The sequence below is a fragment of the Microtus oregoni genome, unplaced genomic scaffold (assembly GCF_018167655.1).
Source record: "Microtus oregoni isolate MIOR12 unplaced genomic scaffold, Mior012 000027F_ref0000203, whole genome shotgun sequence".
NCBI classification, from domain to species: Eukaryota; Metazoa; Chordata; class Mammalia; order Rodentia; family Cricetidae; genus Microtus; species Microtus oregoni.
Window position 1 is genome coordinate 14,747,420 of NW_024543086.1, and position 20,287 is coordinate 14,767,706.

Genomic DNA, 20,287 nt, shown 5'->3' on the forward strand with positions numbered 1-20,287 from the left:
GAGCAGCAAGCAGCCGGGTTTGAGCGTAAAGCAGGTCAGTTTTAGCTGCTGGGATCTGCCATTACCCATGCAGTAAGCCTTGGACAGCAGGTAAACACCAGGCAAGGCTTTGTGCGTCATAAACTTCATCATCCTGAAGTTGAGATTGCACCTGCTTTTCACATGTTACAAAATACTGTTTAAAGTTGTTTTCAGCCGGGCGGTGGTGGCGAACGCCTTTAATCCCAGCACTTGGGAGGCAGAAGCAGGCGGATCTCTGTGAGTTTGAGACCAGCCTGGTCTACAAGAGCTAGTTCCAGGACAGGCTCCAAAACCACAGAGAAACCCTGTCTCGAAAAAGCAAAAATAAATTAAAAAAAAAAAAGTTGTTTTCAGTGGTTAAAACTGTGAAAACCATCTTTAGCTTATAGGTTACACGAAAATAGTATTGTTTATGGATTTTTTTTTCTCCACCTTGTAATCTAGAGAAAAAGTACAATTTGGTAAGAAATTTTTGGGAGTAGAATGAATATATGAACTGAATTTTGAGGATAAACATGACTTTATAGTTTGAATACACTGTGGTATGTTCAGAAACTGGTGGTGAGGTTGGAGAGATGATCAGTGGTTACGAGTACTTGCTTTCCTTCTTGAGGATCCAGAGTCAGTTCACAACTCTCCCATCAGGTGCTTCACAGTGGCCTCTAACTTCATTCCAGGAATCCGAGAACACCTGCACACATGTAGTGTGCATAAACTCATGTGAGCACACATGCATAAACACAAATTAAAAACGCAAATCTTTAAACAAAAGTGAAAGTTCATGGCCAGCCACAGTCAGAAATAAATCAGAAGGAACAGAGAAATCATGGCGGGGGAAGCACTGAAAAACTGTTTTGGGCGCAGCCTTCGGAGGTGTGGGTGCAGGTGTGTTTGGTGGTATAACGAGCGCAGAGTGCGCAGAACTGCTAGGCCATGGTAAGAGTGTTTGGTTTAAGCTTGTTCAGATATTTATTTTCCATTTACTTGGTGCTGTTGAACTGACTCTGCACCTCCTTCAGCTGATGACATGTTATGAGAGACTGTATTCATGGGTCTTATTTGTCATACATGTACAACTTTGGAGAACTTGACAAATTACTGTTTTTGCTTAGAAAAATTTCTTATTTTTTGACTGTTCTATTTTTGTGATGATAATAAAAATTACTGTTCTTTACAGACATCCTATGCTCAGCTCCTTGCAGCAACATGTCTTTCAAAACTTGTTACCCGAATCAATCCTTTACCTGTAGAACAGAGGATAGACATCAGTAAGTGATTCATTAATTTTTTTTAACAAATTATATTTTAAAAATAAAAATTTCCTTTTAAATTTACTGAGCTTTTTATTAGTATTGTAACTAAGTTTTATTATTTTAAGATTGGTAATTAAGCTTTATTCATGCATTGATGATGACGTGAAAGATAAGGCAATATATAATTATAAGATGTTGTTAATTTAATAATTATATTGTGTACGTGGTATTTCTTAAGATTTTCACCATCATGTTTTATCCTCCAAATAAATTAATGAATTATCCTAGTTTTACAAATTAGTAAATTATTGATGGGTTCTGACTGGTTTAGGCTTACAAGACTGGGAAATAGAGTTGTCATTTAAATCCCCTAAATCTGCATAGAGTTCCTGCTGTTACTTGATAGGCAACTGAATGCCCAGAAGGAAACCAGCTCTGTAATACTGCTCAGGTTGCTAGCCCAGAGTTAGTTGGGATACACTTAAAACCAATAGCTGATTCCTACTTGCAGTAAGAATAACATTGAGTAGTTATTCATATGTTTCAGGAGTAATACACCTTACATTTTTATTTGTTTTTTTTTTTTGGTTTTTCGAGACAGGGTTTCTCTGTGGTTTTGGAGCCTGTCCTGGAACTAGCTCTGTAGACCAGGCTGGCCTCAAACTCACAGAGATCCGCCTGCCTCTGCCTCCCGAGTGCTGGGATTAAAGGTGTGCGCCACCACCGCCCGGCACCTTACATTTTTATATATGTGTAAGTTTGCATTTCATATGGACAAACCTAGTAATTCGGGTACGAGATTACTTTATCTTTGTAATAGAAACAGATTATTGTCTCATTTTTGTTCTTTAGTCTCAATATTGTTTATATTTCTGTATTAGAAAAATGAAAATATCTGATGTGTTATGAATCTTCAAGTTAAAAATTCACTGGTTAGAATCATAGTGATGTAGTTTGCCTCATTTCCTAACAGTCTTCAGAAGGTTCTTCAGTCTCTAGAAAGTTGTACATGTAAGAGAGCATCATAAAAACATCAAATAGTGTAAGCATGAGTCATGAAACTTAGGACATATTTTAAATAGACTTAATTTTTTTTAGAGCACTTCTCTTAGAAAAACTGAACAGAAGCTGTAGAGTGCCCTTATACCCCCTACTCCCCTCATGGATAGCCTCTCCTGTTACCAACATCAGGATTGTATATTCTGTAGATTTGGGCAACATACAATGGCATGTGTCGCTACTGTAACAGTGTATGAAGTAAGTGCACTATCCTAAAAACCCTGTGCTCTGCCAGCTCTTCCCTCCTTACCTCATCTCCGGGCTTTGAATAACCTCCATTGTTTTCCTTCCAGATTAGCGTGTTGGGAGAATCATATAGTGTGTAGCTTTCTCAAAGTTCCTTCTTTCATTTAAAATAGTAATGTTTGCTTAAGATTCTTCCATGTCTTCTCTTGACTACTCAATAATCTCATTTCTCTTTAGTTATGATTAATAATTCTTCATTGTCTGAATGTACCTAAGTGATAGTTGTTTCTAAGTTTTGAAAAATTGTAAGGAAAGTTGCTCTTGACACCCATAAGCAGATGTACATGGTGGCTTGTAATCCTAGCACATGGGAGACTGGGGTAGGAGGTTCCCACATTTAAGGCCAGCCTTGGTGAAATTGTGAGTTTAAGGTTATCCTGTTTGGGGGTGGGGCGGGGACAGAGCGCACAAACAAAGGAAACCTGAGGTGATGGAGAGAAGACCTCTTGCTCTGTCCCTGATCTCAGTGGGAGGCTGTTTTAAGTATCTCACTAAACATGACCTCATTGTAGTTTTTATTTTCCAGGAGTATTCTGGATCAAGTTGAGAGAGTTTCTCTTCATTCTTGGTTGAGGTTTTTCTTGTTCTTTTTTCTTCTGAGATAGGGTTTCTCCTTGTCGCATGGCTATCCTTGAACTTGCTCTGTAGCCCAGGCTGGCCTCAAACTCAGAGATCTGCCATCTCTGAGTGCTGGGATTAAAGGTGTGCACTATCACTGCCTAGCTCTTGGTTGAGGTTTGTTTTTTTTAAATCATAAATGGATATTACATTTGTTAAATGCTTTTTTATATAAGTTGATATTATCATGTGGTTTTCATTCTGTATGCTGTTGATGATTTTATATGTTGAGCCAGCCTTGCATACCCAAGATAATTCCTTCTTTGTCCTGCTCTTTAGTTCTTTATACATCATTGGATTCCATTTGCTGAAATGCTGAGAGTTTTTACAGCTCTGTTCCTGAGAGATGTTTGGTTTCTAGGTTTGTGTTCTTGAAATATTTTCAGTTTGTACATTAATATAATTTGGGGGACAGGGCTTGTAGTTAGGGATGGGATGCTCGCCTAGCATGCATGAAGACCTGGGATGCATTCCTGGATGTGCAATAAAATAAATAAAAGATAATTTTGAACTGAAATAAGTTGGGTAGGTTTCTTTCTACTTCTTTCTTTTTTGTTTTTATTTCTGTTTTTTGAGACAGGGTTTCTCTGTGTAGCTTTGGCTGTCCTGAAACGCATTCTGCAGATCAGGCTGGTCTCTACCTCAGAAATCTGCCCACTTCTGCCTCCCAAGTGCCAGGATTAAAGGCATGTGCCACCACTCCCGGATGTTTGCTGTGCTTTCAACTTATTTTTATTGATAGGTATTTCCTAAGTGTCTGGTACTGTCCACTAGTTGACTCATCTGGATCTGGTGCTTTTGCTTTGAAAGATTATTGTATTATTTACTGTTGTGTTTCTGTGATCACAAACATGAGAGGATGGTTTAAAGGAGGGTGGCTTAATTTGATTCATGGTTTCAGAGTCTTCATTTCATGTTTGTTTGGCCCCATGTACTTTGATATAGTTGGCAGTCGGGGCTGTGACAAAGGCTGGTGCTCTTTATTTCTTTGTGGATGAGGAGGGGGCAGAAGACTAATGCCAGAACTCACCTGGCTTTCTCCTCCCACCCCTTTTATTCTGTTAATGTCTCAGGTCCATAGGATGAAGTTGCTGATATTCATGGTAGTTCTTCCTACCTTGGTTAATCTCTCTGGAAACCCTGTTATGGACATATCCAGAGGTGTGTTTCACCAGTCTGAGGTGATTCCAAATCAGTCAAGTGGACAAAAAAAATTGTCCAACTGAACTTAGTAATTACTATACATATTTCTTTAATAGTTACAAGTATTTAGATTATATATATGACTTATATTGTGAAAATAGAATTTTTTAAGAGTAAGGAGTACAGATATCATTTACAGTGATTTGACTTCTGATTTTTTAAATAATATTTTGATTCTATGTATACGATACTCAAGAATATGGATTTTGATCTTGTGTTGGTGATAATCACACTCTTGTGATACTAGACATTGGCAATAAGCTGTAGATTTTGTTACAAGAGTAGACAAGGGTAAACAGTTGATATTGTATACTGTGTTGCTACACTATAGTTAGATGTAATAAATACATTTTCAACTTTTGATGGTTTGCTGGACTTGATGTAGTTTAGTTGGTAGAGTTCCTGCCTAATGTGTAGGCTCCATGTTCAGTCACTATCACTGCACAGACTGGGCATGGTGGTGCAAGGCTGTCATCCCAGGACTTAGAAGGTAGAGAGGCATGAGAATCAGAAATTTAGTTCATCCTTGACTACATAGCAAGTTCAAGGCCAGCCTGGACACTTGGCCCTGTCTCTCTCATGTACATACAAAAAGTCTCACACACACATACAAAAAAATTCAGTAACTCTTTTAAAAAAAATGTGGTGAATGAAATTTGGGGAGAAAAGAAAGTGGACATGTACAAGAAAATTTCATATAAGAAATGGTGAGTTTTCTTTTTAGTTTCTTTAGTTTGACTCAAGAGTTCTTGTTTCTGTCAGTAGATTAGAATTTTTGTCATGATATGATATGTCTAATAGGCATGTATAATAACAGACATGTGAGTTAAAATGAAAAATGTATAGAATGGCTTGACCAGTCACATTGCTTTTTCAGATCAATATAAATCCTCAGTCTTGGATGATCCACTTTTGGTAACATCATTATTTCCTCATAAACACCATTGCCAGGTTCTTTGCCCACCACACTATTTTCTACCATTACTAGCTGTTGTAGTACAAAAGATTTCTACACTAGCCCAGAATGGAGTATAATAAAGGTTTATTTATTAGGGGTAAACTCACAGAAAGAGTAGGGATCAGCAGTCCTCTGCGTGCTCTGGGAATTGGAACTGAATCCAGCAGCCAAGATGCTTTTTGTCTGCAAATATAGTATATGAGACCACGCCCAAAGTGGGCCAGTATCTTAAAGGCTATTAGCTGAAGGAGTTCTCACAGCCCCCCCCCCTTGTCTAAATAAGAGAGTTCTAAGCCTAATACAAAACTACATAGAGTAAGAACAAATATCAGATATAAAAATTAGAATTACAACCAGCATGAACATCAAGCAAGAAGCATATGCTAAATGTTTCAATAGTTATCCTATCCAAAAGAGTCTAAATCTTATTAGAAATGGCTAAGTCATGAGAGGAAAATAACTACAACTATCTAGTTTTTAACTCCATCAAAGACCTAAGAATAGGAAGTTCAATCAAGCAACTTCCAAAAGGTGCAAAAAATGACAGAGACAATCACCTACCTGGACAGTCATCCAAAGTCTTATTTACAGTGATAGGACAATCAATTTTGGCTAAGGCCTAGCATGACAGACCATTTCCAGAGGCAGGAAAATTTTCAAAACTGTCTTACTCTGTCTTGGCAAGATTTGGCAGTCTTTTTGTTTGTCCAGTCTGGACACCATGCATTTCGTCAGTGGTCGAGGCAGGGGCATTTCTTTGCCCAGAGGCCAGTTTTGCCAAGAAGAAAACAAGCTCCAAGTGGAGTGTCTTCGGTGCCCAACATTCTCTTGGGAATAGATAGGTGCTGCCAGGAGCAATCGTGTCTCACATCAACAGAATTCTAAGTTATTAAATGCCATATTCTGTAGTTCTTTGAAGTAGTTGAAGATTACCTATCTATGCAGAATACAATCTCTGTGCATCTAAAGAACCTGATTAGTTAACCATAAGTATGACAAACATGGATGACTGTTGACCTATAATTTTTAATACCTATATAGCTTAAAGACTAGACCTTCATATTATGATATTAAACAATCTTTAAACAAATGTACAGCAAATGAGGACAATGACCTCAAAATGTAAGCAATTTATAAGTGTCTTGATCAGAGGTAGAAATGTATAATGCAATATGATGAATATATCCTAGAATTGCATCAATATGTGAATATCTTAAGCAGAGATAGAAACATGCATACATACAATATGACAAAATAACTTTTCAGACGTGCACAAATATTGTACACAGAAATATGAGCATATTCAATATATCAAAGATAATTTGAATTTGTATCAATATACAAGAATCTATATCAGTGTATATTGTCTATAGATAATAGTTCACAAATATTCTCACTATTACTCCTATTATTATTAGTGTAAGCTTACACTAATTTACCTATTATCCCATTTAATCCTCCCCCCTTTTTTAAAGAGATCCCTGAACCTACTTAATTTCCAGCTCCAACCCTATACCACTTATAACCAACTCCTAATAGATGTCTGTGACCCTGAGGACAAACTTTGTTGGAAGAGGGGACATGTGTTTTAGAATTACTTTTAGCTGTCATGGGTGCAATGTTATTTCTATGGGATTCTGTAAAAACTAAAATGATTAAGTTTCAAGATTACTGTCTGGTGCAATTGTAGATAGTCTTTGAGTAGTCTGTTGGGTTTTTTTTTTTTTTTGAGGTTTTTATTTGAAGTTCTGACCAGAACGTTTTAAGAAGGTCACCATCTCAGCTAGCGAGGTTGGCATCATCTCGAGCAGTTTGTAACCCAAAACTGATCTTAAAGTGGTGCTATCAGCATCATAACGTTATATCAACCAGGTGGAATCGTTGTTGTGGGGCCCCATCTTCTTCCTGAAAACTTTAAATATTACTGCATGAAAATTTATTGTTTTTTGTGAAAAACATAAGCATTCATATAGACATATATTTAACAAAAGGTACCATAGAAACAAAGTAGGTATGGGGAGAAGTAAAAGTTTCTCTAAATTTCTTTCCTTTTTTTTTTTTTTGGTTTTTTGAGACAGGGTTTCTCTGTGGCTTTGGAGCCTGTCCTGGAACTAGCTCTGTCCCATACCAGGTGGCTCCTGATATGAGACAGAAGCTCTGAATTTTTCTTTTAACAACATGCTTGGCTTTAGAGAAGGATAGCCACTGTCTAGCTCCAAAGCCAGATTTGATTTTGAAGTGGGTTGTGACTATCATTATACTGAGAAGTAGGGAGATATGTATGTTTAGGTAGTGAAATTTTACTCTTCAGAGGATATGGGTACCATAAGTCAGATTTCTCTTTGCTTGGTGAATCTTTCTGGATAGCTATCTCTTCTTCTTTAGGCATCTAGATGGCCAAGGTCTCTCGACTTTCTGAAATTGGGTGTATCCTGCAAAGGCAAGAACAGAACCTTGCCCCAATCCTTATGAGATTTCCTTACTACCTGTAGGATTGTCATCTCTGTGGATGAGCTGTCATTTCTCTTTATCAAGAGGAGTCTCTTTTTCAAACAGAATCTTTATTAATTTTGATGATATCCATAGCTTTTCTTCTTCTGTGGAAACAAGAGTAAAACCTCTTCCCCAACGTAGCACATCTCCTGGTTTCCATTCTGAGGTAAACACATCCTTGAAATATACTGGCTGGCTTAATTGAGAAGGGTTTTTTGTTTTTGCATTTTTATTGTCCAGTGTCTCTCTGCTGTTGTTGTTCTCTCTCATTAGCATTAAGAAAATCAAGACTAATAAAGCATTATGTAATCTATTTATGGTGGTATTTTCCACCCCTTTTTGTTTGTTTAACATATCCTTTGTAGCTTGATTTGATCTTTCTATAACTGTCTGACCTGTAGGATTGTGTGGCATACCTGTAATATGCTTTATATTACAATAAGCAAAAAAATGTTTCATTTTCTTAGGCACATATGCTGGACCACTGTCTGTATTTATTTGTGCAGGTATACCCATGATCGCCGTAATTTCTAATAAATGCATGATTACTGAACCAGCCTTTTCTGAACTCAAAGCAGTTGCCCCTTGAAAACCTAAATAGGTGTCAGTGGTTTAGTGTGCATACTTTAATTTTCCAAAATCTTCAAAGTGGAACACATCCATCTACCAGATTTCATTCCTTTGAATACCCTTTGGGTTACTTCCTGCAGGTAGCAGTGTTTGATTATATTAAGAACAAGTAGGGCATCTTATAATCTCCTTAGCTTGTTGTCATGCAATAGAAAACTCCTTTTTTTAAACCTTTGCTATTGACATGATTTTTTTTTATGAAATTTTGAAGCCTTTAGCACATTTTCAATCAGTAATTGATTAATTTCTGCATTACCTTGTGCTAGAGGGCCTGGCAGACCCATATGGGATTTGATGATTTGTATTATCTATATGGAACAAAGCCTATTATGTCTTGAACCTAAATAAATAATGAAGTCAATTTCGTATCATCTGGTATAAATTTAGTGGTTTTAATATGCAAAACAACTCTTTCTTGAATATTGCAAATCAGTAACTATATTGAGAGGTTCTTTAAAATCCCTTAGTACTGATGGAGGAAGGTCATTGGTTAAATAAAAAGAAACTGCTTGGCCCTCATTGGTTAGAAGATAGGTGGGAGGAGTAAACAGAACAGAACGCTGGGAGGAAGAGGAAGTGAGCTCAGACTCCACAGCTCTTCTCTCGGGAGCAGACACCTCAGAGAGAGAGATGCCATGCTCCCAGCTCCTGGGCAGACACACGCGATAAAGCTCCGACCTAGGATAGACATAGGCTAGAATCTTCCTGGTAAGACCGGTGCTCACAGATTATTAGAGATGGGTTGATCGGGATATCAGAATTAGCCAGTAAGGGCTAGAGATAAAGGGCCAAGCAGTGTTTAAATGAATACAGTTTGTGTGTTGTTATTTCGGAGCATAAGCTAGCCATGTGGGCAGCCGGGGTGCTGGGGACGCAGCCCCGCCGCCCTTATTACTACATAGTACCATGAGAATAGCATGTAATTTTGACTTTTGGGCAGACTTATAAAGGCTTTGTTTTATTTTACTTTATCTTAAGAACTATTTCTGTATTTTCTGTATCTTAAAGGCTATTGGCTGAAGGAGTTTCCACAGCAACTAGTATAATTAGCAATAGCTTTCTGTTGATTATCAGTAAGATACCATTTGCCCAGCTTAGTTCTGAACTATCTTTATGAGCTTGTCACTGAAGAGCCATCTTTGTTTAGGTGACCTTATATTTCTATCAATATCATCAAGTTTCTTGTGTTAGAAGGTCTTCTAATAATACCAACTTGTTTCTCCCTCAGTACCTGCTCTTATGTGGTTTCAGTGGACTGAAATAATATATTCTTTTTATATTCAGACAAATGTGTAGTTTAGGTGTACTTGCTTTTATAAATCAGCCCTCTTTCCTTTCTTCCCTTCTTTCTTCTTTTTATCTTAACAAAGCATATACACATTACATCATAAAAAGCAGTTCAGTGCTGGCAAAATGTCACCATGGCAGAATCACTCTGTTACAAGCCTTTAGTAAAAAGCTTCATTTTAGTAAATTTTTGGGTGTATATGAACATTCTCTAACATTTGTAGTTAGAATATTTTCTTTTTTTTTCACATCTTCTTTCATTTATTGAAAAAAATTTTAGAAAATGGCAGTTAATAAAGGGCACAAACAAATTGACAGAAACATACTAGTGGAAAACAGAGAATATAAAACTAAAAATGCCATTGGCTTCTTTAATTGGTTAAGAGCACAAAATGTAATAGGCAAGTCTATTTTAAACAAATTAAAATATTTTGTATTTTTTTAAAATAATTCTTCCCAAGTCAAATATATATACACACCCACAAAAATGGTGTATACAGGAAAGCTGTCATACATAAGAAGTTGTATCCTGGACTGAAGGAAACAGTTGCTGAAGCAGGGATTAACACAAAGTCAGCAACAAGTTAACAACACCCACTTCCCAAGACAAGGCCTAGCTCTACAGTCCAGAAGGGCCTCAATCTCAATCCCCCTTCCTCAGCCTTTCAAGTACTGGAATTGTAGGTGAACACCACGGCCCAGTGGGTTAGTGGTGGCACGAAGCTATGCCAAATAAAGTACTATTAAGTAAAAAGGAAAAGAATGCTCAGCTTTACAAAAATGTTTCTTAAGGAAGACAACAACGACCCAGCAGACCAAGGGGGCTACAGCTCGCCATCAAAGATACAGCTTTGCATATCTGTGCGAGGATATTCGATTTATCCAGCATGGGCTACACAGGGGCATCTTTAACATTTCAAACTTGACCAAGTTTAGACTTTCTGTTTCTTTCCTACCCATCAGTAACTGTATGATCCAACAAAAGACAGCTCTTAGAATTGGCTATTTTATTTTTCTTTCTGTGGCAAGACTATCATGGAGCCTAGATATTTCAGGTTCATATGCATCCATGACCAGTGTCCCACTGTGATCAAAGAACTTAGCAATGGACTTGGTGAACTCAGCTTCCCGCTGCTGCTTTGTCCTCCCGCTGATGAAGGTCAACTTCAGGGTATATTTGTCATCGAACCTTTTGAGGCTGGAGGACAACTGCCAAATATCATCAGGATCCATTCCTGTAGGGTCTTTTCTGTGGGCCACAAGAAAGATGCTCTTCTCCTTATATGAGGTATAAATGGTCAGAATCCCCATCATCACAAAATAGGATATTACGCATAAAGCCAAAACTGGCTTGGACTCTGGAAAGGGGTGCATGTAATCCCAAATCAAAGCCACTATGGCAAAGAAGCAGGAGATGGTGCAGATGGTGAGGCGCCCATCAATTAGACCAAAGTTCTCCACGTACTTGTACTTCTCCAGGAGTACCTTTTTGGCGGAATCATCCAAAGAGTTTTTCACAGCTGATCCATCCCACTTATCAATTTTTACAGGCTTATCATCAATCTTCCACTTATCCAACAAACCAGTGCGGCTGCTGCTTGTCCCACAGCTGGGGCCGCCGCCAACCCCACTACCGCCGCCTCCGCCACCGCCGCTTCTCCTGCCTTGCGCTGCCGCCGCCGCCATCTTGTCTCCCTTCCGCGTCTCCCTCCCTCTACGACTTCTGTAGTTAGAATATTTTCATCCCCCTAGAAAGATCCTTTGGAAGCTGTCTCTGCCCCCAACCCCTAACATACTTTCTGCTTCCCATAAATGACTTTTTTGTAGATGTTTCACAGAAATTAGATCATAGCAAAAGAACTACATTACTGAATCAGCCTTTTCTGAACTCAAAGCAGTTGCCTAGTTGCCCATTGAAAACTTCAGTAGATATCGGTGGTGTGGTATATATATTTTAGTTTTCCAAATTATACAAAATGGAACATATCTATCTGCCAGATCTCATTCCTTTGAGTACCCTTTGGGTTACTTCTTGCAGGTAGTGGTATTCCGTTGTATAAAGAACAATAGGACATTTCCTTGGCTTGTTGCCACACGATGGAAAAGGTTTTTTTTTTTTTTTTTTTTTTTTTTTACCATTTGCTATTGACATGATTTTTTTTATGAAGTTCTGAGGCCTTCAGCACATTTCCAATCAATAATTGATTGATTTCTTCATTACCTTGAGCTAGAGGACCTGGCAGATCCATATGGGATGATATTGTGTTATGTATATGGGATGATGCCTATTCCTGATTATATCTTGTAACCGAATAAATAATAGTCAATTCTGTATCATCTGGTATAAATTCAGCCATTTCAGTATTCAAAACAAATTCTTTCTGCATATTGCAAATTGTTAACTATGTTGAGAAGTTCTTTAAAATCCCTTAATACCATAAGATTAGTATATAATTCTAACTTTTGAACAGAATCATAGGGTTTAGAAGCATTTTACTTAAATTTTCCGATTTGTAACCTGCCTTTCCTGCTTTATTTGCATCAGAATGTAGGGGGCCCAGTTATTGGTGCATCCGGTACAGTGCGAGGAAGGATCCAGTTCTCTTTATAAGTTGATTTCTCTTGCTTTTGGGATAGTAGTTGTTCATCTCGCCCAAAAAATTACTACAAGCTTTTTGGCAGGTTCACTTTCTTTCTGTTATTTGTTAATTTCATCATTATTAAATGGTGCTATAATTTCTGCTAATTGATGAAGTCTCAGTTTGCCTTTTAAAAGTAACTCAGAGACCTTTTTCACATAAGTTTTTTGAAAAGATCTATTCTAAGATAATATCTTCCCTCTGCATTAAAATTCCTGTAGAGCAATGTTTGGAGGATAACATGACCAGAATGCAGTTAAGATTTGGATCCACACGATCCACATGTGCCTTCTGTAGTTTCTCTTCATTCAAAGACAATTGTCTCTCAACTTCAGCTGATAATTCCCTGGGTCCTTGTCACCATCTAAGGTGTTGTTTAAATTAATCAGGTCATCAAGACCTATCCCAATAATCCACCGCAGATGGAAAATGTCTCCGAGCAGTCTTTGGAGGTCATGAGTCTGCAATAATCCACCGCAGATGGAAGATGTCTCCGAGCAGTCTTTGGAGGTCATGAGTCTGCAATAATCCACCGCAGATGGAAAATGTCTCCGAGCAGTCTTTGGAGGTCATGAGTCTGCAATAATCCACTGCAGATGGAAAATGTCTCCGAGCAGTCTTTGGAGGTCATGAGTCTACAATAATCCACCGCAGATGGAAAATGTCTCCAAGCAGTCTTTGGAGGTCATGAGTTTGCAATAATCCACCGCAGATGGAAAATGTCTCCGAGCAGTCTTTGGAGGTCATAGGAGTCTGCAATAATCCACCGCAGATGGAAAATGTCTCCAAGCAGTCTTTGGAGGTCATGAGTCTGCAATAATCCACCGCAGGTGGAAAATGTCTCCAAGCAGTCTTTGGAGGTCATGAGTCTGCAATAATCCACCGCAGATGGAAAATGTCTCCAAGCAGTCTTTGGAGGTCATGAGTCTGCAATAATCCACCGCAGATGGAAAATGTCTCCGAGCAGTCTTTGGAGGTCATGAGTCTGCAATAATCCACCGCAGATGGAAAATGTCTCCGAGCAGTCTTTGGAGGTCATAGGAGTCTGCAGTTGTTCTCACCTAGTTTGTACCTTTGTGCTCTAATTTTTGTAAATTATTTTATAACCTAAATAATTAATAGAATGTCCTCTTTGTATTTTTTCAGGAGCAATTTGTAATCCCAAGACATTTTTCTAAACTATGTACATTTTAATCAGACAGCTAATTGTCTCTGTCTATTGGTAAACTATAGATTCAGGAAGTTGCTTACATACCAGTTTTCAATGACTGACTTACAACATATTTGCACAGGTTGGGTTTATTTGACATTCCATTGATATCTTTTAGTGGTCTGAGAATTATTATAAATAGGCACTGTGAAGGCAAATTTTTCTCTGTTCTTTTCTTGTAAAGGTATAGTGATGAAACAGTCTTTTAAATCAAAACTTTAAGAGGCCATCCTCTAGGTAATAGAGAAGGCAAAGAATTCCAGACTGTGGAGAGCACATTGGCTGAGTCCACTTATTACCAGCTCTTAGATCTGTCGCCATTCTCCATTTTCCAAATTTCTTTTTAACAACAAATGCAGGAGAATGCCAAGGGCTGGTTGATTTTTCAATATGCTATGTAGTTGCTCCTATACCAGTTATTCTAAAGCCTGCAGTTTTTCTGTTGTAAAAGGCCATTGCACAACCCATACAGGTTTATCTGTCAAACATGTTAAAGATGGGGCTCTTGGTGCCTTTGGGAGATCAGCAGTTGTTGTGCCTTGTTCTTATACAACCTGAATGTACAGTAACTGTTCTTTATAAAACATTCTAATATTTTTTCCAGAAACATATGTTAATTTATGGTTTGTTTCCAAGATTGGGGGAATGTTAATCTAAGTATTCTATTGCTATAATAAATCACGACCTGAAAAATTCATTGCTGTTAGCCACATATGGTTTTAATATTCATCTCTTGTCTTTCTGGCCCTGTACATTTGACCCTTCTAACTCTCTGCTTTACCTGAGGTAAAGTTCTGATCCCTAAACACTGAACATTTACATCCTGAAGAGGCCAATTTGGATGCCAAGATTCTGATGAAATTATTGTTACATCTGCACCCATGTCTACAGACCTTCAATGATAACGTCATTTATTCATATTTTTAATTTTGGTCTTTGTTTACTTTTAGAAGTTTGTCAAAATGGTTGCTTTATGGTTTCTCCTGAATTTCTTGTTCTCTCTACAGTTGTTCTGTTATTTAGAGCAGTGTGGTTTCTTACAATAGGCATTAGGTTCTTTAATTGCTCCATGAAGGAGTTTCCTCTATGATGGCAGGAAATGACTGAACCAGTATTGGCATAGGGGCCTGCGAGAGATCCCTCAAGGAGTTTTCTGATGACAAAGGATTACCTTGAATATTCTTTGTTGACCTGCATCGCTAGTTATATGTCTGCCTTTGCTACATTTTCCTCATAATCCAGAAGGGAGGGGGTGTTCTTAATGGATTATTCTTTTTAAAAAAATTGTTTCTAGGAACACCCTGTCTACAGTCCTTTTTAAACTGACCTTGTTTACCCAATTATAACACTTGACATTTTGGTTTTTCCTCAAACCTCTGAAAATCACCTTTCCTATCCTTGTATCATCATGGTCTTGAGATTCAATATTAATTGTATCTCAGATCCATTCCTCCAAAGATTTTGACCTTACTTTTAACAGCCTAATTATCTTTTTCCGTAGAGAACTAGTATTTTCAAAAGCCAGAGATTTAATTATTATTTGTCTAGCTTCTGAATTTGGTATGATTCTATTTGCTGCTGAAGTCAATCTATACAAAATCAGTAAAGGCTTCCTTTGGGCCCTGTTTAACTTCTGTAAATGACTCAATTTTCTTTCTTATTTCTCCAATTCTCTTCCAAGCATTCAAAGCTGCTGTGTGGCATAAATCCAGGGTGTGGTCATCACATACAGCCTGCCTTTCTATAGTAACATAATCTCCTCCAAGAATTTGATCTTGGGAGATTTCCATACTTTTAGCTTTACTATGTTTTTCAGTAATCTTAACCCCTTCTCTGAACCAGGTACTCCATTATAATTGTGGACCAGGCTCTAAAACACCTGTTTCCAATTCTATCCAGTCTTTAGGGATTATTCTATTACAGACTTACCACAAATTCAACACCTGCTTCACAAAAGGTGAATGTATGCTATATGAGACTATTGCTTCCTTGAATCTCCTTAAATCTAACATTGGCACAGGAGTCCACTTAGCTGTAACAGAGCCTCTGTTCCTATAAGGTTACTGGATATATTAAGGACGGTTGTTTTAAAACCTTAGTCTGTTCCTCTCTCTTCTTACACTGCAGCACTGAAACTGGTACTCCACCAAAGTCCTCTGTCTGTATATGAATATCTCTGTGATCTGTTTTATTGGGTTTTTCTAAGGCCTGTATCTTAGCACTCAGATTAACCAACACTTTAGTAATAAGACAAAAATGATAAAACTGATAATGTTTACAGTTGACATTACATAAATCCCCATCTAAATTAGATATTCTCTCATTTTATTCTTTCATTTTCAAATTGTCTAGCATATTATCATAGAGAGACCCAAATCCCTCCATTGTAATTATTTTTCCCATTTTCTGACACGGAAAAAATACTCTCTTTTAACTAATTCCTCTGTTTAAGAATTCCCAGTTGTCTTATTAAATCTGCCAACGATGTTGATTAAGATGTGGGGCTTATTTTTGCTGCATGGAACAGTATAAACCTGAATGGATTTCAAGGCAGCTACCTAGTTTGGCAGCAGCCTGAGAAGGGGGTTTAGGGAGAGCCCACAGCCCAAGGTGGGGAGAGAGAGGGAGAAAGTGCTGGCTGTCTGAAAAATGATCAGGGGATTGCTTGGAAAAATCACCTGTGGTGGGGTACTTGGCTGAAGGCAGAACCGACTAATCTAGGGAGCATGAGTCCTGTGGTGTTTTTAGCCCAGATGCTTCTGGAGTTTGGGTGGTATCTGGAGACTGTTTCGGAGAGACTACAACAGGAAAATCCCAAGAGGCTTGGGGAAAAAAGAAAAGAAAGCCTAACTTGGTGGGACTGAAGCCATCTGAGGCAGCTACAATGGGAGCCCTACATGCATCTCCGGCCTGTGCTGGTGGCTAAAAAGCCACAAGCAAAGGGCTTTTTTGTGAATTCATACACCAAATGTTGGGTGCCAAAATGTAGCACAAATAATAAAAACCCAGAGACAGATATTGGGGTTCAACCTGAAGATCAAAGAAGCAAAGCAGCCAAACCGCTAGACAGCTCTTACCTCTGTAAAAATTTCACACTGAAAGAGAGCGAGTTCCTGTCTCATCCCGCCTTATATTCCTCTCTAGTGCTGGGATTAAAGGTGTGAACCACAACTGCCAGGCCTATATTGCTAACAAGTATGGCTGCTTGGATATGAGGTGTGTGCCACCACTGCCTAGTCTGTATTGCTGACTAGTGTGACTGTTCTGCATTTTGATCTTCAGACAAACTTTATTTATTAAAATACAAATGAAACATCACTACCTATCTTGGCCTATTTTGTTCCTCTGTAACAAGATATATGTCTTTCTAAAAGTGTCTTGCTACACAGTGCCACATGGGGCTTATGAGACAAGGGATATTATTGGAACAATTTTTTCAAACAGCTTTTATTTTTTTTGGATAGAATTCTAAGAAATGTTTGGTAGAGTTGTGCAGATCAAGTGACTTAGAAACACCCGAGAAGTTTAGCAAATGTGCACTTTTGTCTGGAAAAGATGTGTGGTTTCTTGGACTTGTGAAAGTTGTAGTTTGTGAGGTCCTGTAACGTGATGATAGGATGGAAATTATAGTGCCAGATAAGCGTGGGTGTGGGGACAACAGATAGTGCAGTCCAGTGGTTAGCAGACACCTGAGGCTTATGCGTGCTTGTGTTTTATTATATTGCACTGCTTATGTATTTTTTGTGCCACTTAAACAGCTTGGTGCAGTTTTCTGCATTTGACAGGTTTTGCATGTGACATCTACAAATAGAAAAATGGCAATCATATTATACTTAAATTACCCCAAGATTTATCAGAATGTAAAGGAACAAGTTCATGTTTTTCAAATAGATTTTATAGAATCTACTGTATAGTAAGTACATATTTTGAAGATAGGGATGAGCTCATTCATCAGAGAGCATGTCATTGCCTGCCTTTTCTTCACAAGATTCACATTACATTTCTCAGAAGTTCAATGATCACTGATACTGTCTTTATAGGAAACTACATTCTGAATTATGTGGCATCGCAACCTAAGCTGGCTCCCTTTGTCATTCAAGCTCTTATTCAAGTCATTGCTAAAATCACTAAGCTGGGGTGGTTTGAAGTTCAGAAAGACGAGTTTGTTTTCAGACACATAATTGCTGATGTGAAGAGATTCCTTCAGGTAAGGTGGCCCCGGTTATCACCGTAATACAATGTTGCAACTTGCTTTGGTTGTGTAAAATACTGCTTAGAGCTACTTGGTTCTCTTTGTAGTGACATTCTTGTCATTTATTATTTGTCATTTGGAACCTTCATTATGTATTGTTATGAATCATGCTGTACCAGAAGAATAAAAATAATTATTGTTTCTAAATTTAAATATGATATGTTTGTGTATACATATACAAGAACGTGTATATTGTCTATATGTGTTATATAAGCATTATATGTACAATATATATCAATATATGTATATATCTGTCCTGGAACTCACTTTGTAGACCAGGCTGGCCTTGAACTCATAAGTCCACCTGCCTCTGCCTCTTGAGTGCTGGTATTAAAGGCCTGTGACACCACCGCTTGGCTTACACTGCTTATAATGATAATTACCTAGTTCTCGTAATAGTCCTAGAAAGTGGGTTTCATTGTAGAAATGAAAAAAAAAACCTGATTTTGTAATGCATAACTGGTACTCCAACAAATCTTTTGACAGCTTTTTTATTTCACATCACATCAACTATAATATTTTTCTGAGGAATGTTTTCAAGTGAATCAGTAAATCATAGCACATGATGTAAATATAAGTAATAGGTAAATCATGTATTTCATCCCTGATTTACACCAGTTCAGATATTTATAGTTCAAGAAAGAAGAACAAAAACCATCAGAAGACTGTTTACATCCCATTCCACATGGTGATTACAGGTTTTCAGACAATAAAGGAATCAGGAATTTGTCCTTGGTTCTATTTTGCCTCATTCTTAAAATAATTTAGGTATTTAGTGACACATTTTTCATACTAGCGTCATTTCTAATTGCACAGCAGTTAATGGTTTAGTGGGTAAAAGGGCTTGCTGTGCCAAGTTTGATGATTGGGGTTTGAATCCCCAGAACCCATGTTAAAGCTATAACCCAAGTCCCTGTGATCCCAGGAGTTTAAAATGATAAAAAGAACGAAAAATTTCAGGCTGTCAGTTGGTTAGAGAGCTACATTATGTAATTTTACAACTTTATTGAGCTAATATACACAGAGTAGCCATGATTCAGTGAATAGGAAATTAGGAGGTCCACAAAAAATTAAAATGCATTGTTTGATGCTCCCGGAGTTAATCTTTGCTGGTTCTGAAATAATATGAACTTAATTATACCTAGAATTCAGTGTTGCTGAGTTTCTGTGAAGTTAGAGGGATGAGCAACTGTGAGATGAGGCTGAAGAAAGCACATCTGTGCACACTTTTGTATTACTGCAGTGTGATTTGATGCTACATTATTTCCAACTTTCCTATATGATTCTGTAATAGAGTAATTTGTTAGTAATGTGCACATGGAATCTGAATTGAACGAAGTTTTGCAATTAAATTGGAAGCTAATTAGAAACATCGTGGAAACTATACCATATTGATAGTCATATATTTACTTTGCTACATTGGATACTCTAGATGTCTTCATTAAGGTACCTAACGACTCTGTACACGTGCACTGTTCAGTAATATTAAAAGAGCCTAAGTGATCTTTTCTGATATTAGATCAAGAGATTTGAATTAGTTTCTAAGGTACTTATTAATTATTGAGTGCAGGTATCGCAGTAGGCTTCCAGCACATATCTTTTTTTTTTTTTTTGGTTTTTCGAGACAGGGTTTCTCTGTGGTTTTGGAGCCTATCCTGGAACTAGCTCTTGTAGACCAGGCTGGTCTCGAACTCACAGAGATCCGCCTGCCTCTGCCTCCCAAGTGCTGGGATTAAAGGCGTGCGCCACCATCGCCCGGCTTCCAGCACATATCTAGAACAAAAACCATTCCCCCCATTCTTAAGATTGTAGAAAAAGTACTAAATTGAATGCTATTTTGAAGCTTAGTTGTTATGAGCTGTAAATGTTGGGAAATATTATATAGAGTGGTATGCATTTCTAAGGTAGGTATTCATTTTCTCCTTAACTCCATGTATCGAAATTTGTCCTTAAAACATGAGCTCTTTTTTTTTTTTTTTTTTTTTTGATTCTCGAGACAGGGTTTCTCCGTAGCTTTTTGGTTCCTGTCCTGGAACTAGCTCTTGTAGACCAGGCTGGCCTCGAACTCACAGAGATCCGCCTGCCTCTGCCTCTGCCTCCCGAGTGCTGGGATTAAAGGCATGTGCCACCACCGCCCGGCACATGAGCTCTTTTGGTTGTAGAAATAATACTTTTTTCTTTTTACATACTTTTAAGGGCCAAATGTGATGCTTTGATATTTAATTTTTAAAGGTTAAGAACTAATTGTGTCTCTCCTTGGTTATTTTTCCAAAGGGTACTGTGGAACACTGCATAATAGGAGTGATAATCCTTTCTGAATTGACTCAGGAGATGAACCTGGTAAGCTTTTCCATGGAATTGGACATGGAATTTGCTTGGGTAATATTGTTTCTTTGCTACTTTTATTTGTGGCAAAAT

The 20,287-nt window shown here is 37.8% G+C and overlaps 2 protein-coding genes across 6 annotated transcripts in view; one reads left to right on the forward strand and one right to left on the reverse strand.

Moving 5' to 3' along the window:
• Positions 1–20,287, forward strand: part of Ranbp17 (RAN binding protein 17) — a 337,456-nt gene that overhangs the window by 13,402 nt on the left and 303,767 nt on the right. For all 5 annotated transcript variants that reach the window (XM_041676348.1, XM_041676345.1, XM_041676347.1 and 2 more), the window contains exons 3-5: positions 1,199–1,289; positions 17,658–17,824; positions 20,144–20,209. In XM_041676348.1, coding sequence (XP_041532282.1) covers positions 1,199–1,289; positions 17,658–17,824; positions 20,144–20,209 — 324 coding nt within the window. The remainder of the gene's footprint in view (positions 1–1,198; positions 1,290–17,657; positions 17,825–20,143; positions 20,210–20,287) is intronic.
• On the reverse strand, positions 10,016–11,454 carry LOC121463842 (signal peptidase complex subunit 2-like). The gene has a single exon (XM_041676350.1). The coding sequence runs from the start codon at positions 11,452–11,454 to the stop codon at positions 10,771–10,773; it is 684 nt and encodes a 227-aa protein (XP_041532284.1). The 3' UTR covers positions 10,016–10,770.